Consider the following 25576-nt stretch of genomic DNA (forward strand, 5'->3'; position numbering starts at 1 on the left):
AACCAAGCAATACACATCTAATTATTCCAGAAATTGAACCAATGTGTTACATTGTTAAAAATAAAGCTCATGACATCTGGTTGGTACAGAACCCTCATGGTAGCAAAATGAAAGCATCTTGGTGATTCAAAAGCACAATTAGAAAAATATAAAGGAAAAGCACAAGTATAGTAAGATCCCTTAAACACAACTTACAATTCTCTTGAGAGTTAAATTATATACTACAACTATTTATGAGGCCATCTTTCTAATATCTAAATAAGACATTAAATAAGTAGACATTTAGGTCTGGGTGATTCAATTCTCAAGTCTGGATTCCCTAGTTCATGTCCTTGCATTAATCAGTATGTCTACATATGAAACATTTAATTCCCCCACTGTATCTTGAAAGCCTCTAGCAAGATTTGCAGGACTGAATACTGAGAAAGTGTAAACAAGTAGAAACGTAATAAAGCTCTTAACCTTTAGGCCAATGTGTTTTACTAGGCTTTTAATACACATATACTACATAGCTACCTGCTACAGAAATAATGGAATTCTGTGCTACCTGTAATTTCATTTTACCTGTAGCAGTTTGCCCCATACATGCAAGATGTCCTCTTGATCTTGTTTTCTTCAGAACCTTGTGCAACTGAGTCAGTTGCCTTTGCATGCAAAGTTTTAAGATTGGAGAGATCAGAGCTGGACTCAGGAGGAGATCCTTGAGACTCCTCATGGAAGGACTTGTCCTGGGCACTCAAGTGACTCTCAGAACAGCTCATCTCCTCGCCTTCTTTACTTTGTGTTCCTTTCACAATACTTTTATGTTCAGGAACCTTACCAAGTTCCTCTATTGGGATTTCATTTCTCTGTATACTAGCCTTCATATCATTCACCTCTGCATTACTTAATGAGATTGCAGAACATGACTTTGGCATTGCCTACAAAGACAAATCAGAAAAAAGATATTACAAATAAATGAAATATGTTTTAAAAGAAATATGTAAACTTAAGTAAAAAGGTGTGAAACTGCAAGATTCATTCAATATATATGTTTTTAAAACTTTAAGATTCACATTTTAAAGTTATTAAAAATGCCATTTTCCATATCTGTAATTTGGTAACTTTAAAACAATCTACAGTTATTAGAAAAGGAATATACAGGGGCGCCTGGCTGGCTGAGTCAGAAGAGCATGTGACTCTTGATCTTGGGGCTGAGAGTTCGAGCCCCATGTTGGGTGTAGAGATTACTTTAAAAAAAGAGAATCTTTAAAAAAGAAAAGAAAATAAGAAAAAAAAAAAGAAAATATATAGCTGTATCAAACCTTTACAATCACATCAAACATTCACTGAAAAAGAACCAGAAAAATACAAATGAAACATAAGCGAATACAACTTTGTTTCCATTTGAATATAATCTTTCCCCAAAAAACTACTAGTCTTTTAAATTTCCCATTCAATAATGTGTCATGCTCTTAACTTGCACTGTCTTTATAATTTCTGTTACTGCAATACTTTATTTCTACGTTCTAAATATAATCATGACTTTGTCCCTTTAGCTGAATGGTAAAATTGCTCCTCCCTCACATAGAAAAACTTGGATGAAGCTGTGTTATGACAAACTCAGAAAATAAATATGATTCCTTTGGAGTGGTTTGAATAAAAGTTTCATTTTAACCAGAAAGGTGTTTTGAACCAAGTAAACATTCTCATTAGCACTGCAGAACCTTTTTAATCTGTACTTACCACCAGGACAAACAGTAAGCCTATTCGCATCCTATTAAAAATGACTTCTTAATTAGTTAACTTCCTGTGGAGTGGAAACATAGCTCAGATAAACCTCAGTCCTCCTGGTAACCACTACTAGGATGTGCCAACAACCTAACAGGTATATATGAAGGTTTAAATGGGGGGGAGGGGAATTGGAGGGGGAGACGAACCATGACAGACTATGGACTCCGAGAAACAAACTGACGGCTCTAGAGGGGAGGGGGGTGGGGGGATGGGTTAGCCTGGTGATGGGTATTAAGGAGGGCATGTACTGCATGGAGCACTGGGTGTTACATGAAAACAATGAATCGTGGATCTCTACATCAAAAACTAATGATGTATTGTATGGTGACTAACATAACATAATAAAATAAAACAAAATTTAAAAAAAGCAAAACATTTTTAACCGAGGACTCGTATATGCTGGCTGCCATCTGGAGAAAGCTAGTGTTGATATCACTTAATATCCAATGGTTCACATTTCCTGAGAAGATACTAATTAGCATGACTTCTTTGGGACTAATTACTTAAATGTTTTGATAGTCTTTTTAAAGATTTATTTATTTATTTGAGAGTGAGAGAACATGTGCGGGGGTAAGGGGTAGGGTCAGAAGGAGAGGGAGAAGCAGACACCCTGCTCAGCAGGTAGCCCAAAGTGGGGCTCAATCCCAGGACCCCGAGATCATGACCTGAGCCGAAGGCAGACGCTTAGCCGATTGAGCGACCCAGGTGCCCCAATAGTCTTTTCTTTTTTAAAAAACAGAGCACGTAACTTTAAAAGGCTATCCAAACTGACTGAAGACCTTGCAAAAGGAACCTAGTTCTTACCATGTTTCTTGTATACTAATAAACAACCGATGGGAAAAGCAATTTGGCTACCTCTTGGAGCTAACCCTCAGCTGGTGGTATTCATGCCACACCTCTCTAAAACACATACTCTTTTCTCCCAAGCTGCTCAATTACACCCCAATCTCATCTCCCTCCACTACAGGACCAACTGACACATGCCAGGGACTGGAACTCTGGGGTGGGAATGGGGCAATCCTGACCCACCTCCCCTCTTGGCAGGTACCCACTGGGTCAACTCACCAATTTTCTTTTTCCCTGTTTAGGTAGAAACAGGGCAGGTTAGCAATCCCTTGGCTAAGCAAATGTCCAATAAAATGCCAGTCTCTTGTTCCTGTTGACATCTCTGAACTCCACAGTCAATTGTCTTGGAGTGCCTCTCTCTTGGTTTTAAAAAGAGAGAACATAACGTCTCCCCACAAACAGAGCACTCCCCCAAACCTTAAAATCTTCTGGCCTCTCAGGTTTCTTTATACAAAGCCTGGTGGTAGGAATGGTGAACCCTTCTTATACTTTTCAATAAGCCTCACAGGGAAAGGCTTGACTCTCACTGCTGGGGGGTCCTTTCAATCATGAGATACTTATACTTAGTACTTTTGTCCCCAGCTTTGGGCCTCAGTAGCAGTTTTGGGATGATAGGGTAAAAAAAATCCCACTCAACATCCTGTCAATTATTATAGGGAAAAAAGGGACACAACTAGGGAAGCAGTTAAATAAATTAGAATCCATTCTTACCAAGAAACACTATGCAAAGGTTGAAAATGAATAGATCTCTCTCTTCATATAGGAATTTTTTTTTTTTTTAGGAATTTTTTTAATTAAACAAGAATTTTACATACACACACACACACAATGATTCCATTTAGCTTTAAAAAAAAAAAAAAATCCCTGTCTACCTATGTATGTTTTTACTTGTATAAATTCAAACAAAAACGTTTAGAAGGATACAAACCAAAATATTAGTAAGGCCAATGGGATTGAAGGATAAGGCAAATCAAGATTTCCACTTTATACTCCACATGCTCTAACATTCTATTTTTTGATAACAGCATGCATTTTTTTGCCATTTAAAAAATAGAAAATAAACCAAAGAAAATAAAAGATAAGACATGTTTAACATTATTTCAACTCCCTCTATTGTTTTTTTTAAATCTTCACAAAGAATATGTTAAACACACTAATTTATTCTAAAAGAGAAAGGAATGATAAAGTCACAGATATCAATACTATGGATCAGGTGTTCTCAAATATATTTTAAGAGGCACAAAAGCTGGAATTCATAATGTCCTTTATGGAACTTCATGAAATATTGATACTCAGTAGACCCTTGGCATTCAAGAATTTAACATTCACGGTTTCAATTATTTATAAAGGATCCCAAAAATCCATTACATGCAGTAATTTGTAAGTTTGCTGAGACATAAATTTGTCCTGTGCCAATTACAAAGCTCATGAGCCAGAGCAAGTCACTGAACTGGCAAGTGAGGGAACAGAAAAGATGGAAAGTGCTGTGTACTTGGAAGAAGCAGGAGAAAGGCAGAGAGGTCCATATTTTATAAGCACCTACACTGCTTAGATGAAAAGGTAGAGAATGAAATGTGGGAGGCTGAAGATTCATGTTAGAGAAAATGGGGTTCTCTACACTATAAAAATATATGCTAGAGGCCTCAGGGATCAAGGAGCATGGAGCTGGTGTAAGGTGACCTTGGTGCCTGGCAATGGCTGGAATGTACTATTAAGATTATTAAATTGTCTGTTAACTTGCCTAGCAAGCCCTCCCCTGCCCTTCAACCATCTGAAGTTTTGTTGTGTTTTTTTTTAAAGATTTTATTTATTTGACAGAGAGAGAGAGAGACAGCTAGAGAGGAAACACAAGCAGGGGAAGCAGAAGAGGGAGAGAAGCAGGCTCCCGGCTGAGCAAGGAGCCCGATGCAGGGCTCGATCCCAGGACCCCAGGATCATGACCTGAGCCAAAGGCAGATGCTTAACGACTGAGCCACCCAGGCACCCCAACCATCTGAAGTTTTAATGTACCACAAGGGACAGGCTACAGAACTTATGCCCAATACAAGTTCATTGAGGTAATTTGCTGTCCCTGGAAAGAATGTCTGTACTAATAAGTTGCCTTAAAGGTCCTGCATTAGTCTCATTAGCACCCACATACTAAGGATTAAAAAATCCCAACCTCCACTCTTGAGCTTCAAACTTACAGTCAACCACTAACTAGACATTTCTTCCTCAATATCCAACGCACCTCAAACTCAAAATGTGAAAACTGAAGTCCTCCCCCTGTATTCTGTACCAAAGTTTCTGCCAACGTAACTTCTCCATTAATTCTGGCCAGAAACTTGGAAGTCTACCTTTCACTCCTTCTTTTCCCTCATTCTGCTCAGACCCAAGCAATAAGTCCTGCAGTTTTGTTTCTTAAATATTTCTCTTACCCAATGCCTCTGTGCCATCCTTAATGCCACCAACCTGGATCAGATTCTCTATACTTCTTGACTGAAATGTCCTCATTTCCTCTCTTATTCCCCTGTCTTTTATTTTGTTCTCTTTCAGTCTCTCCTCTAAAGAGCTTCCAGGATTATCCTTGTGGCCAAAATCCTTTCAAAGTCCTCCCTCTATGACTGGTCCCCACTGCCAGCTCCATCCCCACCTGTACCTCCTCTGCTCCTGCACCTGCTGCCCATCTACCTGGATGGATTCCTACCTCTACCTCTTTTGCACCTGGTTCATGCCTACTCCTCTTCTGTTAAGAGTCAGCTCAGATCAGTTCTTTGAGGATCCCTTCCCTAGGAGTTGCCTTAGGCAGCCCCCAAAGCCCCCAGAAAAATCAGTGTGGTGTCAACATTATTTCATCATTTTGAATCATGTCCCCTACAGGACTATGAGCTCCTCATCAGCTATCTCTTATTCACGTTTTATCCCAGATTCTAGCACACTGTCTTGCATGTAACAGAAAGACTACTTAGTGTAATGATTATTAGAATGGTCTGTGAAGTAAAAAAATCATATCTTGAATATTAGTTTAGCCATTTCCTAACTTTTGACTTTGAACAAGCTGATTCCAACTTTCAGAGTCTCAGGTCTCTTGATCGGTAAACTGGGGATATTATCAATCAACTTTCCAGGATTTTCTAAAAATTAAATGAAATAAGTATATCTTAGTTGTGGCTCTAGCCCATAATAAGAGCTCAATAAATGGGTGTGTGTGTGTGTGTGTGTGTGTTTAAGTTGTTTTAGTTAATAGCATTATCGATGCCATTATATCACTACTACTTGCTTAATGAACACATGCTGAATAAATGAATGAATGAAAAGATGTTTCTGTGGAGCTGATGAGAGCCATGCCATAAATGGTATCAAGTGGCCAATCAGAAAAGCAAAGGGTACAGGATTCTTTGATGTAGTAAACCAATACTGTGGAGCTCTGGGGAATACAGCCTTACTTAAGAGATGGCTGTGCAATAAGTTAGTCTTCATCTCCCCTGCTATTTTCATAAAGAAATATGAGTAAGACTTCACAGCAGGCATGTGTATAGAGAGAAATGAGATACCTAGCAGCCAGCGCACTCACATCAGCAATTATTAGCACAACTGCATATACATACAGTACAGGCAGCAAAACTGGAAATGGCTCTTGCTGCCAAAGCCTCCACCTCCATATACTCCTCTACTCTAAATGCACTGTTTGCAAGTTTGCTTCCAAATAATACAACTATAATAGAACTCTCTTCTTAGCCCTCTTTTCTTTTTTGAGAGAGAGAGAGAGAGAGTGTGTGTGTGGGAGTTGGGGAGGGGGGAGGAGTGGGGAGAGGGAGTGGGAGAGAAAGAATCCTAAGCAGGCTCCACACCCAGCCCAAAGCCCTATGCTGGGCTTGATCCCATGACCCTGAGATCATGACCTGAGCCAAAATCAAGAGTCAGATACTTAACCTACTGAGCCACCCAGGCGCCCCTAAAGAACATTTTCAGTACCTCCTCCTCAATATGCTGTTAGTCATCAGGTTCTGTTAATTCTATCTCCAAAATGTCTCTCATATCCCTCTACTTCTTTCTGGTCCCAGTGCCACCATCTAGCTCAGGCCTTCATTCCCTGAGGCCTCCCAGGGCAGCTTCTTAGGCAGTTCCTGCCTCCATCTTACATATGGTGGCTACAGCCATCTTCCTGGCCACTTATTCTCCTTCTCAAAACCCTTCATGGGGCGCCTGGGTGGCTCAGTCGTTAAGCGTCTGCCTTCAGCTCGGGTCATGATCCCAGGGTCCTGGGATCAAGCCCCGCATCAGGCTCCCTGCTCTGCGGAAAGCCTGCTTCTCCCTCTCCTGCTCCCCCTGCTTGTGTTCCCTCTCTGGCTGTCTCTCTCTCTGTCAAAAAAAAAAAAAAAAAACCTTCAAAAAGTCTCTGAGGCCGTAAAGTACAGTCCTGATTTCTGTACAGTCTGGCATCAAGTGCCATCCTGAGTTGTTCCCCAGTCTCTTGCGGTAGTTTCCTCCCCTTGTCTCACCCACCCACATCCGCACACGCGCCCACGCAAGCACGCACATGACACTCCAGTGCAGATGTACATCCATGGGCCACATACACTTTCCTGCCTCTATGCCTCCGCTCATACTGTGCTGCTCACTGACAGTTCTCCTCATTAACCCTGTTTGCTAGCGTGCCAGCCATCTTTCAACACCTAACACAAACATCTCCTTCAAAGCGATTAAATAAGCATCTTTCCCCTCCCCTCAAAGATACACCTTCCACCAAACAATAATGTAATATAAACAGCCAAGCCAAGGTATCTAGGGTGCTTGAGACAATGAAGATACTCTCAAAATACCACCCCTCCCCCAACCAGCTTCCAGGAATAAACAACCTTTTTGGTAATGCCTTAAAAACTTTATTGAACACCTGGACCTTTTGATATTCTGGATGACTTAAAAAAAAAAAACCAAAAAAAACCCTTTCTGAATAACCCTGATTGCAGTCTTTAAGTTGGAAGAAAAAAATGATACATCCAAACAACAAACAGGGGTACATGGCTCTCTACAATCAGTTGTTTAGATTCATACTTCTTGAGATAAACATTTGCTAAATTATTGGTTTTGCCAAATAAATCACTATAGCACCCTGATAAGACAGAATAGCCTTTATCTTCAGGATATTCTGAATTGGGTATTTTTCTCCTCTTTATATCTCTTTAATATCTTACTGCCCAAATGGACTTCTGGGCTGCCCAGGGTTAACTAGCTAAGATAAGACTCCCACTGTGACTTAGGGACTCATGACCCCTGTAGCTAGAACTAGAGGTCAAGATCATTCCACCTGCCATATCACCTACTACAATCAGTCCCAAGGCTCAAATAAGGGCATATTAATATAAGTACCCAAAGACATAAATGTGAAATTTAGATTTGGGTCAGACAAATATGGGGGATTGGAAATGGAGGTAAGATTACATTATTACAAATTGTTAGCTTCATATGCCATCTTCTACAATGTCTAGTCAAGCCTATCAAAACAGAAAAGATTAACTTTCCAAGATGGCAGAGTAGGAGACCTTAGTTCCATGCTCATGGATTGGAAGGACAAATATTGTTAAAATGTCTATGCTCCCTAGAGCAATCTATACATTCAATGCAATCCCTATCAAAATACCATCAACTTTTTTCACATAGCTGGAACAAATAATCCTAAAATTTGTATGGAATGACAAAAGACCCCGAACAGTGCCAAAGGAATGTTGAAAAAGAAAACCAAAGCTGGTGGCATCACAATTCTGGACTTCAAGCTCTATTACAAAGCTGTAATCATCAAGACACTACAGTACTGGCACAAAAACAGACACATAGATCAATGGAACAGAACAGAGAACCCAGAAATGGTCCCTCAACTCTATGGTCAGCTAATCTTCGACAAAGCAGGAAAGAATATCCAATGGAAAAAAGACAGTCTCTCCAACAAATGGTGTTGGGAAAATTGGACAGCCACATGCAGAAGAATGAAATTGAACCATTTCCTTACACCACACACAAAAATAGACTCAAAATGGATGACCTCATGATCTCAGCCGCAGCTACTTCTTGCTAGACATGTCTCCAAAGGCAAAGAAAACAAAGGCAAAAAAAACTACTGGGACTTCATCAAAATAAAAAGCTTTTGCACAGCAAAGGAAACAGTCAACAAAACCAAAAGACAACCAACAGAATGGGAGAAGATATTTGCAAATGTCTTATCAGATAAAGGGCTAGTATCCAAAATCTATAAAGAACTTATCAAACTCAACACCCAAAGAACAAATAATCCAATCAAGAAATGGGCAGAAGACATGAACAGACATTTCTCCAAAGAAGACACAGAAATGGCCAACAGACACATGAAAAAATGCTCAACATCACTGGGCATCAGAGAAATAAAAACTACAATGAGATACCACCTCACACCGGTCAGAATGGCTAAAATTAACAAGTCAGGAAATGACAGATGTTGGCGAGGATCCTGAGAAAGGAGAACCATCCTATACTGTTGGTGGGAATGCAAGCTGGTGCAGCCACTCTGGAAAAGAGTATGGAGGTTCCTCAAAAGTTAAATATAGAACTACCCTATGACCCAGCACTTACACTACTGGGTATTTACCCCAAAGATACAGATGTAGTGAAACGAAGGGGCACCTGCACCCCAATGTTTATAGCAGCAATGTCCACAATAGCCAAACTATGGAAAGAGCCCAGATGTCCATCAACAGATGAAGGGATAAAGAAGATGTGTTATATATATACAATGTAATACTACTCAGCCATTTAAAAAAAGAATGAAATCTTGCCATTTCCAACAATGCGGATGGAACTAGAGGGTATTATGCTAAGCGAAATAAGTCAATCAGAGAAAGACAATTATATGATCTCACTCATATGTGGAATTTAAGAAACAAAACAGAGGATCATAGGGGAAGGGAGGGAAAAACAAAACAAGATGAGATCAGAAAGGGAAACAAACCATAAGAAACTTTTTTTTTTTTAAGATTTTACTTATTTATTTGAAAGAGAGAGAGCACAGAGGGAGAGCGAGAGGGAGAAGCAGACTCCCCACTGAGCAGAGAGCCTGATGCAGGGCTCAATCCCAGGACCCTGAGATCATGACCTGAGCTGAAGGCAGACGCTTAACTGACTGAGCCACCCAGGTGCCCCAAGAGACTCCTAATCATAGGAAACAAACTTAGAGTTGCTGGAGGCGAGGGGAGGGGGATGGGGGTTGGAGTAGCTGGGTGATGGACATTAAGGAGGGCACATGATGTAATGAGCACTGGGTATTATATAAGACTGATGAATCACTGAACTCTATCTCTGAAGCTAATAATACACTCTATGTTAATTAATTGAATTTAAATTTTAAAAAAGGAAAACAAAATAAAATGCTATACAGTCAAAAAAAAAAAAACAGAAAAGCAGATGGGATTCAAGGTAGGGACTCTAACTCAGATTTAAAGGAATGGACAGCAGCTGGCTGGAGGATACTCAGGCCTCTCCGTCTGGAACTTATGTGGAACAGTAGTCAACAGAGCGCGGTGCAGACTGAGGAGTCTGGCTCTAGGCCAAAGTCCTATTATGATCCTTCAGGCCCAAGCTTAGACAATTTCAAGGCTTTGGCTGGCAGACCTCAAGGGGGAAGCTGCCCTCCCCACAACAGACATGGTGCAAAGCCAGTATGTTACAGTTTTCTGGAGAGAGTTGCAATCAAGGACTCAAGCCTCAGTGGGTTAGCCATGCTTATGGTGCATTCCTAGCCCAGATGCCTCCATCCAGAGGCCTCTTTGGTAGGTGTGGGGGAGGGGTGTGTGATTAGCTTAGGCCCTTCCCAAGGATCCTCCCTATGGGGGGCTTTGGATGAGGCATTTTTCTGTACTTTGATTCAGTATCTTTTCACTCCTAGCTCTTCCTCTTCTCCTTCATCCTTGTCTAGAAAGAGGCAGAAGCATTTGGTCCAGGGCTCCTCAGCAGTTAGAGGATTCTCCACACCTATGCTGCTGACTCTTGCTGAGTGCTGTTCCATGGGACAAAACGGAACACTGGGGAGCCGACAAGTCATTTCCCCTTTTGCTTGCCTGTCGCACTAAGTGAAGAAAGGCTTGAGTTATTTTCAATTTGGTTCTCTGTCTTAACTGACCACGTTGACACCTGACTGCTCAACGGAGGCCAAGTCAAAACAAGAGAATCCCCTCTAGATGCATGAAATGCTGAAAGTCCCTTCTTCCTCACATCTGCTCTTTCACCTTATGGTATATCCCAAGTGTTTCCAACAATTCCAAACCTCATTTGTTAGGTTAATCCCGACCAACTTAAAAACTACCAGTTTCTCCCCCTCTCTGAATTTATCCAGATCTAACTATAGTATCCCCCCACCCCCAAAATACAATACCTACTATTTCTTTCTTTCTAGACCCCCTTTCCTCCATCTGTCTGATAATGGGTGTATACATGACCCAAAAAGGGGTAATGATACTACTTCATCTCTCTGAGCACTGTGAATAGTCTAAGTGGAGATTTCATGATCCAAGTCCCTAGAACTTACCACAGAAGCAACCACAGAGAAACTCTCATTTTTCCTCTTAAGTTGAAAAACGAGACGACATGAGCCTGGAGCTACCAGTGCCCGTGTTGTACACCATGTGAAGCAAGCCTGCCATCGGCAGTGAAGGATGATTTGAGAGATGAAAATGGGAAAACAACAGACCAACATGATTTTGATCAAGTCCCTTGTCCCAGCTGGTCTTTATGACCTATATTTCCTGCTGTTTTCCTTTCCATTCTGGAAACTGAATTATTCCTCTATGTGATAGTTATCAAAGATGACTGCCAGCAATTCCTCCCATCCCTTTATACACAAATTACTCCTGCCATCAAGCAGTGGAGTCCTTATCCCCTCCCCTTGAATCCAGGCTGGCCTGGTAATTTGCTCTGACCAAAAGAATGCAGCCGAAATGACACTGTACCAGTTCCAATCCTAGGCCTTAAGAGAATAGTTGCTTCTACTTTGATACCCTTGGAATCCAGCTGTCAGGTGAAGATGTTTGGCCTAGACTACTTACTGGTTAAGTGGAGAAAGGGAGGCCCAGCCAGCCACCAGCCATTCAGTCAACCCTCATGGAGGCACTATTCATGCAAGTGAAGCCATTTCAGATGCTCCACCCTCGGCTGAGTTCCCAGTTGAATGTAGCCCAGCTCAACACCAAAAAGACATCACAAAAGAAATGCCCAACTGAGCCCAGCCAACTCACAGAATTATAAGAATAAAACATTGTTAAGTCACTAAATGTTAGGGTAGCTGGCTTCCCAGCAACAGTTAATACACTTTATAACACTACTTGCTTCAGTTGTTTCAGTTAGGCTTCCTTCTGTCGTTTATAACAGAGACCTAATTAGATTATGTAAATTATGTAGATTATTTCTTTAAAGTTAGTAGATTCAAGCCCCTCATGTTCACTCCCAAACTGGACAATTACATAACCCATAAGGAGCTGCAGAAAGATGCAAGAGAATTAATGAAAAATATGGACAATTTCAGAGCAATTATCTTCATGACCAGACATTAGTAGAGTCACAAAATTGTAGGCAGTCCAATGTATGTGTCATCAAAATCTCACAAATACCTCGAATATCTTGGATCTGTTTACTGCTCCTCTCTGCAATCTATCAATTAAGAAAAGTGTTTCTTAAGTTTCACTTGTCATTGCCAAACTTGGGTAATGGGTTGGGATAAACATAGCAAAATACGTATACTATAGATTTTCTTCTGGAAAAAAAAACAAAACTTCTTTTTTGAAAAAAACAGGCAGTCATACTAATATGTTCAGAGAATAGAGCATATTAGGGCTCAAAGTTAAACAAGTTTTATCTTAATAACTTGTTATGGTCAATACAAGTGACTCAGAAAATGTTTTCATCTATTAAACCTGACTCCATAAGTAAGCCAAGGAGTTGACCCGATAGGGATTAGACCCCATTTCCCTACCTAGAAGAAAGGATCCAGTGAGAAGCTAGATCTTTTCTAATGGGAGAGGAGGCAGAGCAAAGCGAGTACTATAAAAGGCCCAACCCTCCGGAAAAGCTGACAGCATTTCAATCATCCCAGTGTACACTATTCTAAAACCAATCCTACTCCTTTGGCTCCCACTGACACTAAAAAGATGGAGACCCATGGAGCTTGTAACGATCACGAAAACTATTACCTAAAGCCACCACTCTCTTAAGAGGAAAAATACCTGACCTGCCCTGGGCTTGCTCACTCATTTGCACGCTCTCTCTCCTATTCTCTCTTTTTCTAAAGGCATCCAATAATAGGCCCCATTTTCATTAAGTACCCAGTGTTAAAGAATGCTTAAGTCAATCAAACCATTCTAGTGAGTTAGCAAAAACTGAAAGAGGAAAGAGAATTTTTCCAAATACTGTAAATTAGCCCAGAAGTAATCCTGCAACAGGCTATTAAGAACTAGCCTATCAGTTGTTCTTCATAGGTATCAAGAAAAAGGTGGTTACATGTAGTCTGAGAATGACCAATAAAATAAAAGAAACCAGGTTTTCAGAATGAAGGTACCAATTACAACCAGTCAAGTGGTCTCCACTTTTTTTCCAGTCTGAAAACTTATAAATTAAATAGATTTGTTTTCTACAAAGCAAGTACTATATTAATTTTAGTAAGCCAAAAAAATCTGGGCTACTTTTTATCTTCATAAACTGAGTAATAAAGAACAGCTCTGTTTTTTTCTTGCTGTATACAACATATAATCAATTCTTATCTAGAACACTTGATGAAGAAAACGAATGATCAAATAATAAATTTTTTTAAGATTTTATTTTTAAGGGGCACCTGGGTGGCTCAGTCTTTAAGCGTCTGCCTTCAGCTCAGGTCATGATCCCAGGGTGCTGGGATCGAGCCCTGCATCAGGCTCCCTGCTCAGCGGGAAGCCTGCTTCTCCCTCTCCCACTCCCCTTGCTTGTGTTCCCTCTCTTGCTGTGTCTCTCTCTGTCAAATAAATAAATAAAATCTTAAAAAAAAAAAAGATTTTTATTTTTAAGTAATTTCTACACCCAATGTGAGGCTCAAACCTATAACCCCCAGATCAAGAGACACACTCTACCAACTGAGCCAGCCCAGCACCCCCAAATAATAATTAAAAAAAAAAAATCACCTTGTATGAAGTGACAGACTCTTCCTGATCAGCATTTTTGCACTTTTTCCCTGTGTCTTGTTCTGCAGATGTACTTTCTGAACTTCCTGATGAAATTAATCGCTTTCTTCCTTGCTGTGTTACGTTTACTTGAGTTTTATCTTTGCAGATTCCTTCTTTTCCACTTTCCTGGATTATATTATTATCTTAAACACACAATGAAAAAGAAGAAAAAAATTATCTCCTATATCTTCAAATGTCAAAAGAAAGAAGAAAAAGGATAAAAGGGCAATTAAAAGTAAAGTTCCATTTAGATTAATGCCAACTTGAAAACACTTATTTGCAAATCTCAGAAAGTATTAAGCAGCACTTTGGCCTGGAGCTGCAGCCCTGGAGAGAGCCAGGCCAAGATGCTAATATGAACAGGTGCCATCCTTGAACTGCTTCACCGTGCCTCTCTGAACTCTGGTTTTATCATCCCAAAGAAAGGAATTATAATAATAACTCATAGAGTTACTAGGAGTAAACGAGGTGTGATATATAAACTATATAGCAGAGTATTTGATATGTGTTAAATATATATGTTTTTTATTTTAGCACTGAATTTCTCTAACAGAAAATTTAACATATAGCTAATGAATCCAATGAATTTGACATACAATTATATGTCATACAATTATTGAGCCCCTAACATCCGCAGTGAGGAATTCAACTTAATATAAGAACCCAAAACAACCCAAAAGCAAGAGTGACCTCCACAAACTTCACCAATTTCGAAAACAAGTCTCAATAACAATGGACACTGTACCCCATATAATATTTACCCTAGGTTCAATATATGTGGCAAACCTAAGTCAGTATCATATTTTGTTAATAAATCCATGATCCCTCTAATCAGAAAAAAAATCTACTCTTTTTAAGAGGACAATCTTCATGTTTAATTATCTGTCTCCCCTACATTCAAATAACAACTTCATGAGGACAGAAACTTTATGTGTCTTGTTCACTGTTCCCTCCTGCTATCTCCAGCACCGAGAAATGTGTCTAGCATAAAACTGGTGCTCAATAAATGTTTGACTAAATGAATTGTGAACATAAACAGAATTGGTCCAAAGATTCCCTTGAGAGCCTGAATATAGGTATGTAAGGCAATCCATAGTCACTAATGTTCTAAAGCAAGGTTTGGCAAATTTTTCTACAAAAAGCCAGAGCGTAAATATTTTAAGTTCTGTTGGTCATATAGTGTTCTGTCATAACTACCCAACTCTGCCTTTCTGGCGCAAAAGCAGCCACAGACAATACATACAGGGATGAGCATAGCTGCATTCCAGTAAAACTTTATTGACAAAAACAGGCAGCATGCTGGATTTGGCTCAAGAGCTAAGGTTGCTCAGATTTGTACTAAAGGATATTCAAGTGGCCTGAAATAACAGTCCTTCATTAAAGTTAGGAAAGAAATACCATCCACATTATTTAACAGTGAAGTCAATTGAACCAATATAAACATAATGTATTTACATAGGAAACTTAGGAATAAACTATTCAATAACTAAACTTTGCCTAAATTACTCAAATATTTGCTTTGAATCTAAATTAGGAAGATTTCATATCATTTTAGAAACTGTCAGGACTATACAGCTTCATGCAGCAAATGTCGAAATGCTACAATAGATATGAGTTAGTCAAATGAAGAGAAATAATCAACTAATAGTACCGCTTACTATACTAAGAACTAAAAATGTAAATGAAGACACAACATCTGCCCAAATGGCAGTTTACCATATTCCAAGTGTCACACAGTTACATAAAATCATAAAATTAGGAGTGCCTGAGTGGCTTAATCAGTTAAGCATCAGACTCTTTCTTGGTTTTGGCTCAGGTCATGATCTTGGGGTCGTGAGATTGAGCCCCAACTCGGGCTCTGCGCTCCGCACAGAGTCTGCTTGAGATTCTCTCCCTCTGCCCTTCGCCCCACCCCGAGCACGCTCCCTCGCTCTCTAAAATAAATAAAATCTTTTTTAAAAATCTTAAAATTAGGGTTTTGGAAAAAAGATGGCAGAGGAGTAGGGGACCCTATTTCAACTGGTCCCCGGAATTGAGCTGGATATATACCAGACCACTCTGAGCACCCACGAAACCAGCCTGAGATGTAAGAAGATCTGGAGCTCTACAAGCAGAATATTGCAGGCGGTTGGTTTGTTTTTTTTTTTTTTTTTTCAAGATTTTATTTGACAGAGAGAGACATAGTGAGAGAGGGAACACAAGCAGAGGGAGTGGGAGAGGGAGAAGCAGGCTTCCTGAGGAGCAGGGAGCCTGATGTGGGGCTCGATCCCAGGACTCCGGGATCATGACCTGAGCCGAAGGCAGACGCCTAACGACTGAGCCACCCAGGCGCCCCAGGCGGTTGGTTTTGAAGTAGAAGAGGGGAGCCGTGATTCCACGGGCAGATATCAGAGGATAAACGGCAGCGGGAGGGTGCCTGGCCATGGGGATCCTACACCGCCAGTGAGCGACAGCCTCGCGCGCTGGGTATGGGCACAGACTCGCAGACTGCTAGCAGAGGGGAAAGGACATTAGGGCAGCCCCCGGGGCAGAAACCCAGAGCGGCTGGGTTGCACGCGAGCAACTGGCGGTTTTAGAAGCACAAAGGGCAGAGACGTGCCCCGACCTGGAGGCAGGACTGGGAGCGCTGCGGAGGGGCGCACAACCCAGGACGCTGCAGTTTATAGCAGCACGGACAGAAACGGAGACAGTGTGGCCTGGAGAGCTCACTGAAGAACAGACTGCGGGCTCTCTGCTCTGAGGCAGAGGGTTGGAAACGGTCTCTTCTGCTCTGACTCGCGGAAGAGACGCGGAAAGCCGCCAGGGAAAGCCGCCAGAGAACAAAAGCCCCAAAAACTGATTCCCGCTGAGCCCATCCCCTGCCACAGGGGGGCAGGGCAACTCCGCCCAAACAGGGTTGCCTGAGTAACAGCGCGGCAGGCCCCTCCCGCAGAAGACAGGCTGGGAAAACAAGAGGCCAGCAACCCTAAGGTCCCAAGAAAACAGGTGCATCTTGCTTGGGTTCTGGTCAATAATTTGGACTCTATACATTCCCTCAAACACCCATCAACAGAATGACTAGGAGGAGGAGCCCCCAAAACAGAAAAGACTCAGAGATTATGACTTATGCTGCAGACTTACAAATGGATGCAGATATAACCAAGATGTCAGAGATGGAATTCAGGCTAGCAATTGTGAAGACAATGGCTAGAATGGAGAAATCAATTAATGGCAACATAGAGTCTCTAAGGGCAGAAATAAAAGGTGAATTGGCAGAACTTAAAAATGCTTTCAATGAGATCCAATCCAATCTAGATAATCTAACAGCTAGGGTAACTGAGGCAGAAGAGAGAATAAGTGACCTGGAAGACAATATAATAGATAAAAACGGAAATGAGGAGGCCAGGGAAAAACAACTCAGAATCCATGAAAATAGAATCAGAGAAATAAGTGACACCATGAAGCGTTCCAATGTCAGAATAATTGGAATCCCGGAGGGAGTGGAGAGAGAGAGAGGGCTAGAAGATGTATTTGAGCAAATCGTTGCTGAGAACTTCCCTAATCTGGGGAATGAAACAAACACTCGCATCCTAGAGGCAGAGAGGACCCCTCCCAAGATCAAGGAAAACAGGCCAACACCCCGGCATGTAATAGTAAAACTTGCAAATCTTAGAACCAAGGAAACCATCTTAAGGGCAGTTAGGGGGAAGAGATTCCTTACGTACAGAGGAAGGAACATCAGAATAACATCAGACCTATCCACAGAGACCTGGCAAGCCAGAAAGGCCTGGCAAGACATATTCAGGGTACTAAATGAGAAGAACGTGCAACCAAGAATACTTTATCTGGCAAGGCTTTCATTTAGAATGGATGGAGAAATGCAGAGCTTCCATGACCGGCAGAAACTGAAAGAATATGTGACCACTAAGCCAGCCCTGCAAGAAATATTAAGGGGGGCTTCTATAAAAGGACAAAGACCCCAAGAGTGATATACAACAGAAATTTACAGGGAAAATCTATAAAAACAACGTCTTCACAGGCAACATGATGACAATTAATTCATATCTTTCAATAATCACTCTCAATGTGAATGGCCTAAATGCTCCCATAAAACGGCACAGGGTTGCAGACTGGATAAAAAGACAGGACCCATCCATATGCTGCCTACAAGAGACTCATTTTGAACCTAAAGATACATCCAGACTGAAAGTGAAGAGATGGAGATCCATCTTCCATGCCAGCAGACCTCAAAAGAAAGCTGGGGTAGCAATTCTTACATCAGACAAATTAGATTTTAAACTAAAGTCTGTAATTAGAGACACAGAAGGACACTATATCATTCTCAAAGGGTCTATCCAACAAGAAGATCTAACAATTGTAAATATCTATGCCCCCAACATGGGAGCAGCCATCTACATAAGCAAACTGTTAACCAAAATAAAGAGTCATATTGATAACAATACGTTAATTGTAGGAGACCTCAATACTCCACTCTCAGCAATGGACAGATCATCTAAGCAGAAAATCAACAAGGAAACAAGAGCTTTGAATGATACATTCAACCAGATGGACCTCATAGATATTTACAGAACATTCCACCCTAAAACAACAGAATACTCATTCTTCTTGAGCGCACATGGAACTTTCTCCAGAATAGACCACATACTGGGTCACAAATCAGGTCTCAACTGATACCAAAAGATTGAGATTATTCCCTGCATATTCTCAGACCACAACGCTTTAAAACTGGAACTCAATCACAAGAAAAAATTTGGCAGAAATTCAAACACTTGGAAGCTAAAGACCACTCTGCTCAAGAATGTTTGGGTCAACCAGGAAATCAAAGAAGAACTTAAACAATTCATGGAAATCAATGAGAACGAAAACACATCGGTCCAAAACCTATGGGATACTGCAAAGGCGGTCCTAAGGGGGAAATACATAGCCATCCAAGCCTCACTCAAAAAAATAGAAAAATCCCAAATTCACCAACTAACTCTACACCTTAAAGAACTAGAGAAAAAGCAACAAACGATGCCTAAGCCACGCATTAGAAGAGAAATAATTAAAATTAAAGCAGAGATCAATGAATTAGAAACCAGAAACACAGTAGATCAGATCAACGAAACTAGAAGTTGGTTCTTTGAAAGAATTAATAAGATCGATAAACCACTGGCCAGACTTATCCAAAAGAAAAGAGAAAGGACCCAAATTAATAAAATTATGAATGAAAGGGGAGAGATCATGACTAACACCAAGGAAATAGAAACAATTATTAGAAATTATTATCAACAACTATATGCCAATAAACTGAGCAATCTGGATGAAATGGAGGCCTTCCTGGAAACCTATAAGCTGCCAAGACTGAAACAGGAAGAAATTGACAACCTGAATAGGCCAATAACCAGTAACGAGATTGAAGCAGTGATCAAAAACCTCCCAAAAAACAAGAGTCCAGGGCCTGATGGATTCCTGGGGAATTCTACCAAACATTCAAAGAAGAAATAATACCTATTCTACTGAAGCTGTTTCAAAAAATAGAAACAGAAGGAAAACTTCCAAACTCATTCTATGAGGCCAGCATTACCTTAATCCCCAAACCAGGCAAAGACCCCATCAAAAAGGAGAATTTCAGACCGATATCCCTGATGAATATGGATTCCAAAATCCTCAACAAAATCCTAGCTAATAGGATCCAACAATACATTAAAATCATCATCCACCACAACCAAGTGGGATTTATCCCCGGGGTGCAAGGGTGGTTCAACATTCGCAAATCAATCAGTGTGATAGAACACATTAATAAGAGGAGGGAGAAGAACCATATGGTCCTCTCAATTGATGCAGAAAAAGCATTTGACAAAATACAACATCCTTTCCTGATTAAAACTCTCCAGAGTATAGGGATAGAGTGAACATTCCTCAAGCTCATAAAATCCATCTATGAAAAACCCACAGCGAATATCATCCTCAATGGGGAAAAGCTGAGAGCCTTTCCCTTAAGATCAGGAACACGTCAAGGGTGCCCACTCTCACCACTGTTGTTCAACATAGTACTAGAAGTCCTAGCAACAGCAATCAGACAACAAAAAGAAATAAAAGGTATTCAAATTGGCAAAGAAGAAGTCAAACTCTCTCTTTTCGCAGACGACATGATACTTTATGTGGAAAACCCAAAAGACTCCACCCCCAAATTACTAGAACTCATCCAGCAATTCAGTAATGTGGCAGGATACAAAATCAATGCACAGAAATCAGTTGCTTTCTTATACACTAACAACGCAACTGTAGAAAGAGAAATTAGAGAAACGATTCCATTTACAAGCACCAAAAACCATTAAGATACCTCGGAATAAACCAAGTCAATTATCATATGGTTTCACTTATTTGTGGAACATAAGGAAATAAGTCAAGCAGAGAAAGTCAATTATCATATGGTTTCACTTATTTGTGGAACATAAGGAATAGTATGGAGGACACTAGGAGAAGGAAGGGAAAAATGGGGGGGTGGAATTGGAGGGAAAGATGAACCATGAGAGACTATGGACTCTGAGAAACAAACAGGGTTTTAGAGGGAAGGGGGGATTGGTTAGCCCGGTGATGGGTATTAAGAAGGGCACGTACTGCATGGAGAACTGGGTGTTATACGAAAACAAAGGATCGTGGATCACCACATCAAAAACTAATGATGTATTGTATGGTGACTAACATAACATAATAAAATAAAATAAATCACAAAATTAAAAATATATATTTAAAATATTCTTCAAAATTCCAAGTTCTGTACTACAAATATTCCTTCTAAGGACCAGAGCTAATTTCTTTTTGCATAGGAAGAAGCCATTTTGATATTGTTGTAAAAATGCTCTTTAAAAGAGTAAATAAAATAGCTTAATTAGTTCATAACAATCTTCAAATCTGGCATACCAAATATTTTTCTATATCCAGAATAGGTACAGTTAAATGACTGTAATATAAAAGAAAATCTGTTAAAACAAATCACTTTATTTTTAATATTACTAGTTGCATTTACTTATATGAGCTATTACATTAACAGTACATGAATGACAGATAGCTACACTATACACGTCATTACAATCACATCCATCCACCTTTTTCCTCCAAAAGAACTACCCTAACAGTTATATTAACAATTTGAAGTGTATCCTTCACAACTTGCTAAGGTTAACCAAATATACCTACAAATACATATGTGTAAACACACACAGATTAAAACTATAAATGCTATTATTCTTGTGGGATAAATACGTAGAATTAGAATTTGTAGATCAAAGAGCATTGTATATTTAAATATGTAAGAAAGACTGGCGAAGTAGTCATATATTTATTGCCTATTTGTATTTATTCTTCTGTAGTATGTCATATACTATGTCCAAAATTTCTGAGTTTTACCTTCCTTTTTGTTACTAAGTAAACAATTGTTAACCTTCTATGTTTTATAATTGTGACAGATATTATCTCCCAGTAGGTTTGCCAGTCTGCTACTTGCCTCTGGTTTGTTTATAGTGTCTTCTGCACACAGATTTTTTTTTTTTCATTTTTAACCTAAATGCACCTGTCAATTTTCCCCTGATGGTTCCAGGCTCCCTATCATCTTAAGAAAGCCTCCCAGAAGTAATAAAAATATTATTCTCATATTTTCTTCAAATGCCTTAATAGTTTTAATTTCTACATTAAGATTATTAATTCAATAAAAATTTAAGAATATGGTATGAGGTAGCACTCTAATATTGTTTTCTTTCAAATGGAAAGCTAATTTTCCCAACATCATTTATAATAATAATATATATAACATAATATAAAAATAATAAAATTCCTTTCCCTATCAATTTGAACTGATAATTTTTAATATATTAACTATGTGTTAATTTGATCTGTTTCTGGGTGTTTCATTCATTTTTTACTGGTCTAACTTACCTATTCCTATGCTAGAACTATCAACTACTAAAAGTAGGAACCAGGCCCAGATCGTGATATAAAAAGATTCTCTAAAGAAACAGGTATTCCTATTATTCAAACTGTCCTTGAGCATATATGGAAAAATCTCCTAGTTCATTGTATACAACACCCACATAGCTCAATGCTAAAATCTGACATAGATGGCACCCATGGAGGAAAACACTATGCACTTATGAATACAGACACAAATGTTTTAAACTAAATATCAGCAACTTTGGTCTAACAGAGCTTAAAAATAATAAGCCGTCATGACAAATTGACTTATTCCGGGAACCCAAGTGTGGTACATTAGGAAATCTACCAACATCACTAATTATACTGACAGGTGAAAATGCAGGACTATTTCTTTTTTTCCTTTTTTCTTTTTTAGCCCAGCGCCCCACCCCACTGCTTGCCTATGCCCTCCCCTGCTTCCGACCCCCATCCACCCCTTTGCAGGACTATATCTACACCAAAAAATTTGCCAAAGAATTCAATAGTTATTCCTGAAGGAAAAATAAGAAAATGAAAAAAGAAAACATCCAAAACATGGTAAGAGAATCAGAACTGAGTACCAATCATTTTAATGCTGAAATACTAATAGAATCCCTATTAAAATTGGGAAGAAGATAGAGCTACCAATTTTATCCATTTTTATTTAAAATTTATACAGTCTAGTTCATGAAATAAAATTTTTTAAAGGCAGTAGATAGAGCAGAAGAGCCAAAATTATTATAATTTTGTAGATATGACTGTACAGCTAGATAATCTGAGAGACTTAAAAACTATGAGAATTAATTAGATAATTTAGCAGGGCTGCTGGAAATAAAGTAAACAGAATAACCAGCACTTTAAGTAAAATTTAAGCTACAGTCAAATTAACAGAATGTCAGTTCAGTATTTATCGTCTGCATTGAGTGGTCATGTGGAAAATATTCAGTACAAAATTAAATGCAAACGATGATTTGGGGACTACTTCAACCTTTTTCAGCATGTGCCACTTTTCATGACTCCATGTTGGAGGGTTAGAAGATGGGAGAAGAAGCGTACTACAGAGTGGCATGATTTAAAAATTTAAAAGCTCCTTTTGCAATCTAACATGGGTGTCATAGCCCAGGAATTATAACTTGTCCTAGAGCCTAGAAGGCTAAGGGAACAGAGATGACTGGAAGCCAAGAGAAGAGAAGAGAAGATCAGAAAGCCCATGCCCAAATATATTCACTTGCGAATCACTAAGGGACATGGAGAAAATTTTAGCCCAGGACTGAGAAACTCATGATAACATCCAATGGCTAGTATCTGGGGACCCAGAAAATAAACTAGAACTATATTGGCGGAAAAACAAAAAGGACAGCCTGATCCCAGCAAATAGTCAGATACATTTAAGGATGAAACCAAGAGTTAAACGAGAAAAGACCTAGGAGAGAATGCAAGGGCATATTAAAACAGAAAAGAATAAAAACACCACAACAGAGAAAGGGTAAATTTAGGTGGCTGTATAGTGTCACAGCTCAGAGCATGGGCTCTAAAGTCAGACAGATCTAGGTCTCATTTACGGCTCTGGCCTTTATTACACGATCCTAGATAAGTCATTTAACATCAGTTCACGTTATCTGTTCTGTACCTAATGATACAAAAGGTTCTAAAATATCAAGTTAATCAGATAATCTAAATAGATATCAATGAACAAAGTATAGTACTAAAGCTGCAAAAGACGTAAGAAAGTAACCTACTTCTAAATGAGTCCAAAATGCATCCTAGAAATTGATTTTTTAAAATCTCTAACATTGGTCTATTGACCTGGATGATTTATTACTTAAACAAATAAAACAACAACAACAATAATAATAAAGTACACAGCAGAAAAAGTCAAATTATTTTGATTTTTAATTAGCTGGATTCAAGTGCTGAACTGTCCTATGTGTATTTCTAACTCTTTCAGTCTCTAAAGGAATCAAGTAACCTAAGTTTGCCCTTACAAGTACCCCCAAAGTCTGCTTATAAGAAAGAAGACATGCCAGAATCCAAAGACTTTTCTATCTTATTTTAAGCTTTAGCATTTTAAGTACATCAGGTATTATATAATATTCTTGTCCAAATCAATGGCAAATTGTTCTCCTTTGCATTTTTAAGGTGAAGTACTCAAAAGGTGCTTCATATCTTACATGGTACATCTGGCTAGTAAAAGTTAATAGTTATTTTTAATTTGAAGCAAAATGTATTCTGGACTATTATAAGCAATCTAATAGTGGTAGCACAGAAGCAGCTACCACGCAGAACAACTCTGAAAGAAAAGGACTTGCTTGCAGGGAGGCAGTTGACATTGGTCCAATTTTTGGTCAGTTGAAGTTCTTCTTCCTATATTAGAGAAACTGGTCTACTGAGAGAAAGTGCCCGCCCCCTCTCCATGACCATTCATCACTCGCCATTTCCTTCCGGCAAACTGAGAAATTACGTCGCTTAATGAGAAATGTTACTGATAAAAATGTTACACATGTAATGATGGGTGGTGGAGGTTTGAAAACCACTGTACTGGAATAAAACTCTTACCAGGAAATCTTGGGTTTATATATGAAAATTCTCCAGATTACATCTTTCACAATATATAATATATAACCTACTTTTCCCAAGAGGTCACTCTGATCCTACTAAATTCCAAACTAGAATTAAATAAGGAATATTTTGTATATAACATATGGGATCAAAATCTTGAGACTGCTTCTATGACCACTATACTGAGCATGAGAAGCAGTGAGAGCAGTAACATTCAACTACAGTACATATTCAATTGTGCTTGGGGTAAAATGGCAGAGTAGTGTGACTGAATTAATCATCCCAAATAAAACTAGTATAAATTTTGGCAAAATATTAAAAAAACAACTGTTTGAAGGCACTGCAGAGTGATGAAAAAGGCAGAACCAAAAAAATTAAGTATAACCTGTGAGGTTTGTGAATTTGTGGCTCCCCACCCCCAACCGACCCAGGGCATCTCCCAATCCACAGGTGGCAGAAAGCAGCCTTATTGGTTTAACTGGTCAGAGGACAGACTTTGAGGCTTGGTAGAGCAGGTAGAAAGTTAGGGATAAAATACTGAGAGGAAGGAAGCCTCTGAGGGCCATGAACTAAAATTTACATATAAAACTGACCCAAGTCCTTCACTGGCTGCTGAGCCACACGTGCAAGGACAAGCAGCAGCTAGGAGCTGCGAGAACTAAGCAGAGGCTGTGGCTGCTGACCACAACAGGGGAAATAGAGGTCGGGGTCTGAATTAGTTGCCTATTAGAAGAAGATTGCCTATTAGGCCAAATTAATCGCTATTAAAACAAAAATATTGGGGTGCCTGGGTGGCTCAGTTGGTTAGGCGTCTGCCTTCGGCTCAGGTCATGATCCCGGGGTCGTGGGATCGAGCCCCACGTCGGGCTCCTGCTCGGTGGGGAGCCTGCTTCTCCCTCTACCTGGTATTCCACCTGCTTGTGCTCTCTGTCCAATATATAAATAAAAATAATCTTTAAAAAAATAAATAAATAAATAAATAAAACAAAAATACTTATTCAGAGGAACATAAAATAAAAAAATCTCTGTATCATTCATAACATCCAATATCCCATTGAAAGTTACTAAACTTGAGAACAGGAAAATGTGACCCATATAAAAAAACAAGCAGTCAATAGAAACTAAACCCAAGATGGCTACAAAGTTGCAAATAAAAGACTAAGACAATGCAGTAAACGTTTTCATAATCTCGAATCAATGGGAATGCCCAACAGCTGGCATAAATCACTGTGCTATCTGCCTTGACAGTGAGCTGTGCTGGAACAGAGGTCCTCTTG

General features: G+C 39.5%; 1 protein-coding gene across 1 annotated transcript in view; it reads right to left on the reverse strand.

Moving 5' to 3' along the window:
* The window catches only part of APLF (aprataxin and PNKP like factor), an 86127-nt gene that overhangs the window by 28816 nt on the left and 31735 nt on the right, over nucleotides 1-25576 (reverse strand). The window contains exons 6-7 of the mRNA XM_036078621.2: nucleotides 13767-13951; nucleotides 565-920 (exon numbers count right to left, since the gene is read on the reverse strand). Coding sequence (XP_035934514.1) covers nucleotides 565-920; nucleotides 13767-13951 — 541 coding nt within the window. The remainder of the gene's footprint in view (nucleotides 1-564; nucleotides 921-13766; nucleotides 13952-25576) is intronic.

The sequence above is a fragment of the Halichoerus grypus genome, chromosome 10 (assembly GCF_964656455.1).
Source record: "Halichoerus grypus chromosome 10, mHalGry1.hap1.1, whole genome shotgun sequence".
Classification (NCBI taxonomy): Eukaryota; Metazoa; Chordata; class Mammalia; order Carnivora; family Phocidae; genus Halichoerus; species Halichoerus grypus.